This window comes from Ziziphus jujuba, chromosome 10 (genome assembly GCF_031755915.1).
Source record: "Ziziphus jujuba cultivar Dongzao chromosome 10, ASM3175591v1".
Classification (NCBI taxonomy): domain Eukaryota; kingdom Viridiplantae; phylum Streptophyta; class Magnoliopsida; order Rosales; family Rhamnaceae; genus Ziziphus; species Ziziphus jujuba.
Genome location: NC_083388.1, coordinates 2,083,822 through 2,098,547, shown reverse-complemented (window position 1 = coordinate 2,098,547; position 14,726 = coordinate 2,083,822). Strand labels below are relative to the sequence as shown.

At 36.6% G+C, this 14,726-nt stretch overlaps 3 protein-coding genes across 3 annotated transcripts; 2 read left to right on the top strand and 1 right to left on the bottom strand.

Annotated features, from left to right (window-relative positions):
- The first annotated feature begins 3,480 nt into the window (after positions 1–3,480).
- Positions 3,481–7,914, top strand: LOC107410408 (disease resistance protein RGA2-like). Its single transcript, XM_060811781.1, has 4 exons — positions 3,481–7,147; positions 7,230–7,305; positions 7,410–7,525; positions 7,625–7,914. Exon 1 carries the CDS (start codon positions 3,938–3,940, stop codon positions 5,198–5,200), a length of 1,263 nt encoding a protein of 420 aa, XP_060667764.1. The 5' UTR covers positions 3,481–3,937; the 3' UTR covers positions 5,201–7,147; positions 7,230–7,305; positions 7,410–7,525; positions 7,625–7,914.
- On the top strand, positions 5,204–6,427 carry LOC132799600 (putative disease resistance protein RGA1). Its single transcript, XM_060811891.1, has one exon. It carries the CDS (start codon positions 5,204–5,206, stop codon positions 6,425–6,427), a length of 1,224 nt encoding a protein of 407 aa, XP_060667874.1.
- A 2,612-nt stretch (positions 7,915–10,526) lies between the features above and the next one.
- Positions 10,527–14,724, bottom strand: LOC107410432 (probable serine/threonine-protein kinase PBL3). The gene is made up of 6 exons (XM_016017861.4): positions 14,416–14,724; positions 13,136–13,452; positions 12,913–13,048; positions 11,904–12,040; positions 11,664–11,787; positions 10,527–11,271 (listed from the first exon to the last, which is right to left on the bottom strand). Exons 1-6 carry the CDS (start codon positions 14,489–14,491, stop codon positions 10,871–10,873), a joined length of 1,191 nt encoding a protein of 396 aa, XP_015873347.2. The 5' UTR covers positions 14,492–14,724; the 3' UTR covers positions 10,527–10,870.
- Between the last annotated feature and the right edge of the window lie 2 nt (positions 14,725–14,726).

The following is a 14,726-nucleotide window of genomic DNA, read 5'->3' as shown; positions in this document are numbered from 1 at the left end:
AAAACATTTTCACAAAACCCTTTATTCATATTTCCCGAAAACCAAGACATCAATTAAATACCAGAAGCGGTAACAATTATATTTTTAATTCTAATTCAGTTTCCAAACATTTTATTTTTAAAACACAGTTCTGAAAATCATTTGATGCACCCACTATATACCAGTGGCGCCAACAGTACCCAGCGTCCCAAGGTACCGCCAGACAGGAGGTTATAGAAAGAAACCGGCATACGGTCGCGTGGCGTCCCACTGCGCCGCTGCTAACCTGGTGTCCCGGCCAAAGGGGGGTGGCCGCCCTCTCCGATGGCATCCACAGGACACCCTCATAATATCAACCGCGCGCTACTCACACCCACCTGCGCGCTAATCATATCCGTGTGCACAATATCCATATCACATATACCATATCACATAATCAGAACACCAGTACGTGCACGGTGCATCTAAAAATCATAAAATCCACAATTTAAATTATAAAACAAATTTCACATTTTTCATAAACATAGCGGGCATAATCCATCCGCTTGAACCGGGAAATTCTCCACAATTTCCTTATAATTAATACCATAAATCCCATGATTTTCAAATCCACCAACTCCCAAATCCATCAATTCAAATATCCACATTTTTTCCAAGCATAAATAATTTCTCGAAATATCATAATCAAATCCCATAATATTTTATGGGCATATTTCATAAAAATTGAAATCACCAACATAACCAAATATTTTCCTTGAAATATTTGAAAATCGAATCGTGCCCAATTTACCATTAAAACCACACCAATTTCAAAATCCTCAAAACCATAAAATAATTCCACATGGCATAAATTGGTGAAATACACATTTTCTTAAATCCGATAAATTCACAAATAATTCCACAATAATTCAAATAAATATTTGGCACATAGAAATTAAATTCCAATTATTTAAATCACACATTATATATTCACCAATTAAATTCCCAAAATTAATTTGAAGGTGGGTCACTCACCTTGTGCACGTATCTCAATCAAGATCCTCCGCAGGATCGACTCCGCTACTTGCACGTGCACCTAAAACATCCACAGTACCAAAACCACAAATATTAATATTTTATTCGGGTAATCCCCAAATGGGTACCCGGGGAGCGAACACCAAACGATAACTAAAATTTACGAATGATATACCGAATCGAAGCTCGAGTGATGCTAATCACAGATCCGGTCTTAATTTCTGATGATCGTACCCGACGGGGTCGGAATTTTATCGGGAAGCTTTTCGGGTTTCGGCTCCGCAATTCTCCAAAACCGTCGCGAATTGGTGGAAACGGAAGTCGGATTTGGGTTCAGGAGGTCGAACACTGCGGACTGGAGCTGGCCGGAATTTTCGGGGTACTCGCCGGAACAGTACTTTCCGGCGGGCCGCCACGTCACCGGCAACCGTCGCCGGAACAGTAATTTCCGACGGTGGCCGTTTGCTGTGAAATTTTGCAGATTTGTAGATCGTGAGGAGAGCAATCCAACGGGACCGACGGTGAGCAAAACGGAGGTCGGACGGCGGAGAAATCACCGTTTGAAGATTTTCGACCCCTCGCCGGAAAACGCTCCGATCCCGGCGCGTCGGTGGTCCGATGGCCGTGATTTTTGGTGGGTAGGCCGGACTTGAGGAGAGGATGCTGGGTGTATGGCGCGTGTACTGTATATCGGCCGGAATAGTGCCGATTCGCGGTGGCCGGCGGTGGAGGGGAAAAATCGCCGCCAAACTTCGGACGTCCGATCCGGGCGCGTCCGGCGGCCGTTCGCCGTGAAATTTGGAGGTTTTGCCGGAAATGAGGTGGGCAATCTGGCTGGCCGGCGCGTGTACAGTAACTAGGCCGGAAACACGTGAAAATGGCCGGCGGCCGGCGGGTCCTCTTTCTCTCTTTCTCTCTCCTCTCTCTCTTTCTCTCTCTTCTCTCTCTTTCTCTCTCTTCCCCGAGAGTTTTTCAAAATTAAAACCCTGCGTGACACTGTTCATGCCACGTGGACCACTCAGAAGCTGACACGTGGCATTTCACTGTTCACGACCCAAAAACATTAAAATAATACGGTATCCGGTAAACTTCAAACGTCCATAACTTTTTAACCGGATGTCCGATTTAAGCGTGCCGCTAGTCTATGAACTCGTATCGACGAGTACTTTACAACCATACAAGAGTCAACTCACAATTACATCACAAGAAAAAGTCAACTCCCAGCACCTTTTAGACAGTTTACACTTCAACTTGTTTTGCCCATAACTTTCAAACCGTAGCTCCGTTTTCGACGTGCTACTAGTCTACGAACTCAGGGCGTCATGCACTTCGCCACGGTACCCTGGTCAACTCGAAATTCCCACCGAGTCAAAAAGTCAACTTTGACCCCTTCGGTCAACGGTCAACGGTCAACCTCGGTCAACGTGCACGGATTCCGGTGCGATTCGGGACGGGGTGTTACATATTATTCCAACTTTCTCTTTTTCAATTTTATATTTGTTTTCTTGTTATTTCTTATATTTTCCTTTTAACCATAAAAAAATAAAATGCATCCCACAAATGTGCTTTAATTGTACTTTTCCCTTTGTTGGTATATGAAAAAAACAAAAACAAATTGAAATGCTATATTTTTATTATTAATAGTCTTATATTTGATGATCATTATAACAGTTTTATTATTATTCGTTTTATACTGGTGAATCTAAATAAGTGGAAAATGCTTATATATATATGAGAAAAAAAATAAATAAATAACTCATTAAATTTGGTACAAGGTATTTCAAATTTCGTGATCCGCCCGATTGCTTTACAAATTCTACTAGCAATACAATAGAGAAATAAGTCATCAACCTACATTTCAAGCTAACTGTTAAAAAAAATTTATTAAAGGAAAATAATAATTTATTTCGTCAATTTAAGTTTTAAAATAAATGATAAATTGATAATTCAACACAAATAAATCATAAGTTTTAAGGTTAAAAACATGGACAAGTTATTTAAATTTTGGGCTTGCATTTTATATATGAAACCAAAATTTATAACTAATTAATTAGTCTACATGTTACAACAACTGGAATTTTGAAAAAAATTTATGATTACAATTACAAATTAGCAATTACAACCTTTTTTTTTTTTTTTTTGTCTGGGCACGTCAAAATTAAAATTACAAACAACTTGGACCAATAATTGCTACCTTTCGGCTTCATTACTTTTTTTTTATATTTTTTCGCTCTTGGTTTTATGTTTTTTTTTTTTTTTTTTTTTTTTTTTTTTTTTTTTTTTGTTGTTTTGTTTTTCCTTGACGTGGATTAGGTAACACGCATGTTCTATTTTTAATATTTTTCGACTCGGAAATTTTAAAAGAGCTGAATAGATTATTGGCCACCAACCGATGAAGTTAAAAGATATTATATTTGTTTTTTGTCGTTTACCTGCAAATACAAATTTAATGCAAAAAATAGTAATGAAGTGCAGGAATATTGAATCCATTTCTTACATATTTTATTGCAATTGGCTTAACACTTTTTTTACAATAATTAAAACGAAACATTAATTATAGAACATAATTAGCAAGAGACTCTCCATTACTCCACTCCATAATCCTGCTCTTGAAAACTTTGAACAATTTCTGGCTTTTTTTCGTTCTACACTGTCCAACTGATTAACAAATTATGGAAGCAGTCGTCTCTACCATTGCCGAAGGGATCGTTGGGAGATTGGGCTCTGAAGCTGTGCGAGAAATTGCATTGCTCTGAGTGTAAATGAAGAGCTTGTAGGACTTGGAGAGACCATTTCAACCATCAAAGCTGTACTTGCTGACGCAGAGAAGAAGCAGATCCATAACGATCAAGTCAGAACATGGCTTAGTAGACTCGAAGATGTTGTCTGTGAAGCTGATGACTTGGTGGATGGAGTTTCAACTGAAGCTTTGCGACGCCAAGTGATGACCAGTAACACCCACATAGCCAAGCAGGTATGCACCTTCTTCTCGACCTCGAATCGACTTGTGTTTCGACACAAGATGAGTCACGAAATAGAGTCTCTTAAGAAGAAACTGGTTGTGATTAGAGATGATAGACGATTCCATTTGGAGGAACACCACGGAGACGCTCACGCAGTGTATAATAGAGCGGTGAGAGATACTCACTCGTTTGTCTCTAAAGGAGAAGTGGTTATCGGGAGGGAAGGTGATATAATGAAAATCCTTCAACTTTTGTTGGATACGAAATCTGACCATAAGAGTGTATCAGTTGTTAATATAGTGGGTCATGGTGGACTAGGAAAAACCACACTTGCTCTACTTGTGTTCAATGATGAAAAAGTTGAAAAACATTTTGACCTCAAAATCTGGGTGTGTGTTTGTGATGCAAATTTTGATGTGAGATTGCTTGTTGAGAAAATTATTAAATCTATATCTAATAATGAGAAGGTTGAAAATTGTGAGATGGAGTTATTGCAAAAGTCTCTTCGAGAAAAAATAAGTGGAAAGCGATATCTCCTTGTTCTTGATGATTTGTGGAATGAGAATCGTGAATTATGGTTGAAGTTGAAAGATTTATTGTTAAATGGCATAGATGGGAGCAGAATAATTGTAACTACTCGCAGTATGGTGGTTGCAAGGATTACAAAGACCACATTAGAACCATATCTCTTAGGAAAGCTTGATGATGATGAGTCTTGGTCTTTGTTTAAGAAAATGGCATTTACGGAAGGACAAGAACCAAACAACTCCAGCATCATCCAAATTGGAAAGGAGATTGTCAAAAAATGCAAAGGAATTCCTCTTGCCAGAAGAACCATTGGAAGGATGCCGTACTCTAAAGATCGAGAAACCGAGTGGTTGTCCTTCCACAAAACTGAATTTTCGAAGATATCTCAAGATGATAGTGATATTTTACCCACATTAAAGTTTAGCTATGATTGTCTCACCTCCAATTTGAAACAATGTTTTGCCTATTGTAACTTGTTTCCTAAAGATCATTCTATTGAGGTAGAAAACCTTATAAATCTTTGGATGGCTCAAGGATTTATTAAGTTATCTGATGCAACTCAATCTCTAGATGATATTGGCCGTGAATATTTTATGAAGTTATATTGGAGATCATTTTTTCAAGAAGTGGAAGAAGATGAGTTTGGTAATATAATTTATTGTAAAATGCACGATCTCATGCATGATCTTGCACTACAAGTAAGTGGAGTAAAGTGAGCTATGTTACCATCAAATGTAAAAGATATTTACAGAAGAACTAGTCATTTGTCATTCAATTTTTCCTTAGAATCATCACAACAGATTCTAATTTCTCTGTCTCAAACAGCAGATAGGATTCGAACAATTCTTTTGCCTGGCCAACAATTGGTAGATATTGTACGAAGAGAAGGTTTGGAATTAATTGTTTCGAATTTCAAGTTCTTACGTACTTTGGATCTTCATTGCTCAGGGATAAATACATTGCCAAATTCCATAGGAAAATTGACGCATCTAAGGTATCTCGGTCTCTCTGATACAAAAATCAAGGCATTGCCTAATTCTATTACCCAGTTACAGAACTTGCAGACTCTGAAGCTCTCTGGGTTGTATGAATTCAAAGAATTTCCAAGAGATATGAAAAAATTAGTAAGCCTCAGGCACCTTAAGTTTGTGGGAGTGAGCGCTTTGACTCATATGCCAAGCGGGCTGGGACAGTTGACTAATCTTCAAACATTATCATATTTTGTGTTGAGTAAAGGCCCTAGAGGGACAAGCTTGAGGCATGGTTGTGGTGATCAGGTTGCTGAGCTAAAGGAATTAATGCCGTTAAATAGCTTGAGAAATCTCTGCATTTTAAACTTGAGACACAGAATAACAGATGGTACGGCAGCAAATTTGAAGGAAAAACAGTATCTTCAATCCTTGATGTTATCTTGGTTTTCTTCAGATGATAGAAAATATCTCGAAGCCGCCATGGAAAGTACTAGCAGTGACGAGTATGAAATGACATTGGAGAGCTTCGAGCCACTCCCAAATCTAAAAAGCTTGAGTTTAGATGGTTATGGGGGTGTGAGGTTGTCAAGTTGGGTTCCCTCTCTTAAACAGCTTGTAAGCTTTTCTTTATCAAACTGTATCAAATGCCAAACTCTGCCACCATTGGATAAGTTCCCTTCTCTCAAGAAACTTAATTTGCATAAGATGCCTCTTATAGAATATATTTCAGGTGACTTCTTCACTCCATCAAAAGCAACATCATTGATGCCATCCTTGGAAACTCTATTGCTTCGTGATTTGCCAAATCTTAAAGGATATTGGAGGGATACTGTGACAGATGGCACATCTGAAAATACAACAATGCCATCATCATCCATGATAATTTACTTTCCTTGTCTTTCTATTTCAAGAATCGAGGGTTGCCCCCAACTGAAGTTCTTGCCCTTCTTCCCAGCTATATCGAAGGCTTAACATTGGAAAGTTCAATTTGGATGCCATTCCGTCGAACAATGATGAGCATTACAACAGAAGAAACATCAGCATCATCATCATTGACTTCTCCTTCTACACAACTTATCACTTCCTCTTTCTCTCATTTGGTGTCCACTTTGAAAGATCTGAGGCTACGTAATATTGAAGATGATCTACAATCTCTGCCCAATTGGTTCAAAAGCCTTACTTCCCTGAGGAACCTGAGGATTGATGGGTGCTCTAAGTTAAAGCACCTGTCCCCCACTATTCAACATCTAGTCTCACTTCGAAGTTTGCATATTAGTAACTGTTATGATCTTGACATTTCCAATGCTGAAGTGAATCCATGGAAAGCCTGTAAAAGCCTTGTGTCTCTCTCATTCACTTATCTTCCAAAACTAGAGACTCTTCCTGAAGGGCTTCAATACTTTACCACCTTGCAGAAACTTGAATTTAATTTCTGTGACAATTTGAAGGTAATTCCAGAGTGGTTTAGCAACCTCACGTCACTTACAGAGTTTAAACTAATCTACTGCCGCAATTTGACATCATTGCCTGAAGGAATACGCAGTATAACCTCTTTACAAACATTCTATATTTGGGGATGTCCCATGTTATTGCGGAGATGCGAAAGGGAAAAAGGAGAGGATTGGCCTAAAATTGCTCACATCCCTTTGTTGCACTTGGAACCCCGTGATGCCTCGGAATCCTCTTCTTCAGGTACATGTGTATAACTCAATTACAAAAGCGTCACTACTTTTCGTCGTTGTCTTCTTTACATATATACGAATTTTCTAAGCAGGGTCCAAGTGGAAAATCTTTAACAATTTTCGAGTACCCCAACAGTGCAACAAATAATTAAATGTGTCACAAGGCAGGTAATTAATTATTATATGCTGCATCAATCTTAATATTTATTCCTAATATCAGTGCCATTTTGGAGAACTAATTTCTTCACCCCCCCTCCTCTTTAATATTGCAGTACCACTTGAAGCTTGGCTGAAAGTAGAGCTGAAAAAAGTCCTTTTTAGTATGGCTGTTTTGGCTGAAAGAGAGAAGTTTATTACTAGCTGATCAAAACCGAAACTAAAAGCTTTGGTATTGTATAAAAGCGCTTCCTCTTCTTCAATTATCTGTGATATTGTAAAACATAAACTTTGATAATGTTTATATTTTACATCTATCCTTGCTTCATAGGTACCGGAAGGAACTGTGCCATGTCACTGAAAATCCGCTATGGACAAAAGGATGTGGAGGGGCTAGCAGAGAACGCATTACACGGAGCGTCGTTACACCAGTTACTGTGCGACGGTAACTTGGTTTTAAAAGCTAAATACTGAAAACGATGTCGTTCTTTTTTGCTAGTGCTGTTACAAGCTTTGAAGCTAGCATTGTTAGACGGTTTAGTTATTTGTTTGCTTGTAGATATATTAAACGCCGCATTTTAATTTTTTTAGTTTCTATAAAAGGAGGAGCTTCTTCATCTTCATCGTTGATTTTCTTTTCCTTAGACAGGTACTGTACAAATTTTTTTATCCTACCGAAGTTCTATACGTTTGGAAAATTGGGAATATATATGGTGTCAGAGAGCAAACAATTGTTCATTTTTCCATGAGCTGGATTTGGTCGGTAGCGTAACCCACATGTTATATTTTTTAATATCTTTTACCTGAAAATTTAAAAATATATGTATATAGTTTTTTAAATGACCCTGGATAGAATATTGGGAACTAACCCATGAAGCTAAAGTAATGATATGTCATCATTAATATTTAGCTACAACTTTTCATTTAATACGGAAAAGTATATATATGAGGATGCCTTATACAAAAAGTAATCAGGCCTATCATAAAAGTAAAGTGGTAACCAACTTAATTATGAAATGTAGGAATAATACATTAATAAAAATGTAAGACTAATTTCATTCATAATTTTTAGAAAATCATAAGATCATAACCAACTTTTTTGCTAAAAGAAAAAAGATGCCTCCTGCTAGTATCGCCATGCGGCTTTGCTGCATTGGACAATCTGAGGCAATAGCGAGGCTCATCATGCCTTAAGCCTTAACTCCCGAACTCATAAATGTGAAAACTGAGGGGCTTTCTTATGCTACGCTACCATCTTTGGTGGTAAGATCATAACGAACTTATTGACAACACACAATGCCCTAGAATTATCATTAAAAACCCTACTTTAAAAAAATAAATAAATCTGTCAATAAAACTGTGCGTTTGAGTTGCTAGTTCATCTTAAGTGCTTTTTATGATGGGAACGAAATCATAATGATAGACCATTATCCCTAAAAATCCTTGCTGGGATGCTCTAAATGCTATAAAGAGTAACTTGTAGAATTTCCCATATCAAGTTTTCAATGATCCAAACTGGATTCTGTTTAAGAATAGCATGAATTTTGTTGAATTTTTTTTTTTTTAATTTAATTAAGCATTTGTCTTGGTATTTTACCTTGTAGGTACTTTATCTAGCATTTGTCTTGGTATTTTACCTTGTAGGTACTTTATCTCATACAATTTAGCAGCTGATGCATGTACTAACGGCAGATGATGTACTGCAATGTATGTTTCAGTTAGAGAGTTTCCTTCAACACATGAATTTAGACTCATTTAAAGTGGTCCAATACTTAAAGCTTAAACTTTTGAGAAAAATGATGAACAGCTAATGTTCTGTTTTCATTTTTCTTGCTAGTTAGCAGCAGAAAATGAATCAAGAAGAGCTACGAAAGAAACATACACCATTTCCTAACTAACCCATCCTCCATACTTGGTTTCAAGTGCCTATTTGAAATCGCAATGTAGTATAACATGTAGTTAGATTCCTGCCATTCCTGCTTAATTTAGAAAAAGAAGGTATTTCATTTTTTCCTATAGAAAGTGAAAAAGAAAAAAACCTGAAATGGAACAAAATATTAAAAAAAAAAAAATTATATACATATATTGAAATGGGAAATAATGGTGGAAACCATGAATGACGAATTCATTATAAGGTTATCGTAATATTGTATGCCCTTCTGGTTAACAGGTTCACTTCCATCTGAAAGATAAAAAAAATAACTAAGCAATTTAAGAATGTGAAAATGAACAAAATTACTTCATTTGTAAATGTTAAATGTTATATTTTGTGTTCATACTTAGGATTAGTCTTGACCATGAGTGGAAAATTTATATGCCTTTAAGCGACATCTGCACTTTCTCCATGCAAATTGCCTGATAATTTGAGATATGCAACTCCAGAAGTCGTACATAGAAATAGATGCAAATGCAGCGCACACACACACATATATATATATATATATATGCCTAAGAAACTCAACTGCGTATTCAGAACAGAGACAACTTTGATTGATAAAGATTTTCAAGGGATAAAGAGCAGCAGCCATTGAAGATTTCTGTCCTCTTTATGGAAACAGATTACAGTCCTCATAATATGTTTAAAATACTGTGGCCTTTTTTTTTCTGTTTTTTCCCCCTCTGACCTTCTCTTTACTTGAACTTATGCTCGTATAGTAGTAAAATTGTCTTAATGAAAAATGCACTTACTGACAAAGCTGGTTGCAATATACTTGCATGTACAGATGTGGGATTAGAAATGTCAATCAACATTACATATTTATTGTTTTTGGTCCATGTATTTATTAATATGGAATGAATCGCTTGCATACGCATATATATGTAGGTATTATTACATGACTCGGACTGTCTACCAAAAAATCATATTGAATTACAGAGAGGGAGTCCTCCTCTGTTGCAGCACAGACAACAAGAAATCATAGCAAGTAAAGGCTTTATATGTTTAGTTCATAATCTTCTGTAGAAAGAGAGAGAGAAAAAAAAAATATATATATATATATATATAACACTAGCAAGAAGTAGACCTGAGTTCTTTTCGCCACAACCAAATAAACTTGAATGCACCCTCCTTTCGTTTTTATGTTTATCTTTGGCTCTTTTTGTTGCAATTGATGAATAAAGCAAGGACCATCTCAATTTCCACAGAAGTCATTCATTATCTACAATTACATCCTTTGAGAGTCTAAATTATTTTTTTGAATGGTTGTCAAATGGTACTCTTCAAAGCTTCAATAGCGACCCGCAAATAACAGTTTGGCAAACAGAATTCAGAATAAGATTTAACTACACTGTACTCGTATAAAAGCTCTTGAACCCTACCATGAACAAATCTTCACAGTTTCTAAACTATAACAATTTTTTGGTGAGAGTTTAAAAAGCAAGGTTTCAAGAGCTATTATAGGAGTTGCAGTCTCACTTCCTTTTATATACAAACAAATTAATCAATATAATAATATTGTACAACATCCATAAAGGTTTTGCTTTGAGTGTTAGGTACACAAGCCCCAGGTATACATTTCTGATTCCTACATAGCAGTCTGAAAGAAGCTGAATCTGCATACAACTAAAACATAAAAATTCACAGTGAGTTTGTATTTGAAATCACCGTCTTGGAACGATGATTCGATGACTTGATCCCTTGGTGATCTGGGGTCTTCAAAACGTCTCTCGGTGAATTAAGCTGTTCCATTTTGGCAAGAACATCGATCATGACTGGCCTATTCTTGGGATCTGTGTGCAGGCACTGTAAAGCAAGTGCAGCCGCTGCTTGAGCTCCTTTCTTAGAGTACTGACCCCCCAACCCTGTGTCCATAATCCTTAACATTCGCCTGCTATCACCCTGCAAGAATGGCTTCGCCCAATCAACCAATGTTTCTTCAGCACCCCCAGCTCTTTCATCATCCATTGCCCTTCTTCCTGATAGTAACTCTAGCAAGACCACACCAAAGCTGTACACATCACTCTTTGGAGTCAAGTGACCTGCACTTTTTAAATCAGTTAGTCAAGAAGAAGAAGAAGAGCTCCTCAAGTCAAAAGAAATTGCTAATGCATGACAGAACATATTACTCATTCACATTACATGTTTTATTTTTAAAAACAATTTTTAAGTATGGGGCCAAACATAGGTTAACAGTTTCTGTTTTCCTCTTTTTCCAGTGAATCTCTAAATGGCATTAGGTGTTAGTGCAGCTTATCTTAACACTAATTCAGAACTCAAGATATAGACAAAGAAAATGTGTTAAAGACAAAATGTTAAATCATAAGTCCATTTTTCTAGGATCATGTTGGTTATAAATTCTACTCAAAGTTCTCCCAAGAATGTGTGATCAAAGAAAAACAGGCAACTCGTTCAGTTCAGTTTGTGTACAAACCTGTAGCTACATATTCTGGGGCAGCATAACCTCGAGTTCCCACAACTCTGGTTGAAACATGAGTGTTATCTCCTGTAGGACCATCCCTTGCTAAGCCAAAATCTGAAAGTTTTGCACTGAAATCCTACATAAATTGGTTAAAAAAATAAAAATAAAAAAACTCTTTTAGGCATATGAATTTGTAATACAATTTCCTGCCAGAGCAACCACAAATTAAAACTTTCATCATTTCAGTATTACCGAATCAAGTAGAATGTTGGAAGCCTTTAGGTCACGATAGATGACACTAGGATCTAAACTATGCAAGAAGGACAAGCCGCGTGCAACATCGATAGCAATATTCACCCGCATAGACCAAGAGATAGGTTGAACACCTCCTGCAGGAAAATTAAACACAGAATGTAATTACGATTCAAGTCTAATGAATTTATTCAGACTCAATGTACATCTAGCATTTATTCAGATACATGATTCTGATCAACTAGGTAAACACACAGCTTAAGGAATCATCTCAAATTCACGAACTACCTAAACAGAGCCATAAGGCATGTCGCAGTACTTACTTTCAAACAGTTCCACATTCTAAGTGTCCATGGAAAGACACATGACAATGATATAGATGATAACAGGTAAAATTTGTTTTCAAAACATTACAAACAATTTATTCCTTTAGTATTCTAACAGAATCCAAATATTTATATTGCCACTTAAAAGTTGTCCAATGTTCATAGTTTCTGTTTGCTCAAGGCAGAGTAACAGTTAAAAATCACATTTTTTGATATTTCCAGATTTTAGATATGCCTTGTTTCAGGTTCTAAATAGGAGGTCAGCAAAAGCTGTTCTGACGATAAAGGTCCTGTCAGCCTAGAAGAACATTTTAAGAGATATTTCATCAAATAAAATAAGTTTATCTGATTTGGATAACTTTCAATGCAAGGATGTATCTACAGATGAGATAGTAAATAGCATGGGGTGGAGACCAGTTGAAAGGAAAAAGTCACTCAGCACAGGCTTCTGGTTTCAAATACCTGATACTTTCTAATAGCCACTGGCAAACTGTTTCTAAAATTGTTGATAATTCAAAATTATTGATCAATTTTCTTATTGTGTTCTGTTTAAAAAGAAAAGAGCATTGTTAACCAGGCTGTTGTTCCTTATATGTCAAAATAGATAAGAAACAAAAACATACATCAAACATATTAAATAACTGAAAGTAACTAGGTGAAGAAGGAAATTCGTTTGAACTCACTCCTAAACAAATGATTCTCCAAACTTCCTCTAGGCATAAACTCATAAACTAGAAGTCTATTGTCAGACTCTGAGCTATAGCCTATGAGTTTCACAAGATTTTTGTGGTGAAGTTGACCCAAATAGTTTACTTCTGCCTGCCAAGTTGGAAACAGAATTAAGCTTGGTTATAAGGATTAGTCAGACAAAATTGAAATACAGTTGGGAATTTAAAGTCTACATACAAGCCATTCCTTGTGGCCTTGAAAACTTTCTCGCTTGAGCCTCTTGACGGCCACAACTATACCAGTTCCAGGTTTAGCTGGTGCGTAAGTGTTCCCATCAATCCATCCTTTAAAGACCCACCCAAACCCTCCTTCACCAAGTATGCTCTCCGGGCGGAAGTTCTTGGTGGCATTCTTAAGATCGACGAAGGTAAAAGACTTAATTTGGGTGTTGGAAACAACTGTATCAGCTTTGGGTGCTATAGGAACTCCAGACTCTGTTTGCTGGCTGGGAGAGGTTGAATCCAGCTTAGGCTTGATGCTAGGCTTTGAACTTTCTGAAAAGTAAAAGCGGTTATCATATTCAATTTCACTATCATGGAACAAAGCCAAAAAATTATGTTCCAAAAAAAAAAGTCACAAATGATGAACAAGAAGTACAGAGTGCCAAAAGAAACAAAGAATAAAGATGTAAATATCCAAATTTGCAGGTCATATTGCCTTGAAGGCTTGACCCTTGATGAAGCTAACATAGAATCCATTTGAGAATGTCTTAAACCACCAGTCAAGAAGAATATCATTAATGTTTTACCCATTATTAGACAAAGTTTTACGAGAATACAAAATCACAGGCAGACATGGTTCTGTCATAGTCCCTTGAATTAAGACAACACACCATCACGTGTAATTTTAACTTGGTTTAAAAATTACTGTCCAACTTCTTTGAATGAAAATCATTTGACTAAAACTCATTCTTGTATCAGTCTCACAAAGATCATTGATTCATGCTTCTTTTAATCAGCAAATTTTTCAAGACAGGAAAAGAAGTAAAGGAAAAGATTTAGGGTTTCAATGAAGATAGATTTGTTGCCTCTGAAGGAAGCTAAGTAAAAAAAATTTGACAAAGATCAGGGCCCCTAAGTATCATCATTACTAAACCAAAAGTATTAGAGGCAGAGAGCCTGATTAAATGAATTGTAATTTACAACAAAAATAATAAAGCTGAAACTTGATATCCATTCAGATTTAATCCAAACTGAAAGAGGAGGCATAACCAAATATAAGATCAATATTCAATAAAATGAAACATCTCCAATCAAGAACAGCAACACCCACAACTTCATAACAGAATTCTATATACCAGTCTAAGCTTGTATAATGGAAAAATGGGTGGATAAGAAAACAACAAATGAAAATTGAAATACTAGAACCTATCAATCATCATATAATGCCCATATTTATATCAGAAAATAAAAACAACAACGTAAAAATAAAAGATTTTTCCGTTGCCTAAAACTAACCTGAATTTTGGGTACCAGAGAAGATGTTAGAAGAAGCATGAGCACACTTGGCAGGTTTTCTCCAGCAATTTCCCATAATGTACAGACCAGGAGAAGGAGTACCGTCCCCTAAAGGCAATCCTCAAAACCCGTAAAATTGAAGGACAAAAAAGAGGAAAAGGAGGTGAAAAGGAACAAGTCTTTTGGAAAGAAAACCACAACCCAGTTGGTCGTAATAGTAGTGAATGCAAAGCAAGAAGAAGGGTCCAAGATACAGCCAAAGGGCAAGAGGGAAAGTCCATTGATTGATAAGGAAGCTGCTTCAGCAACTT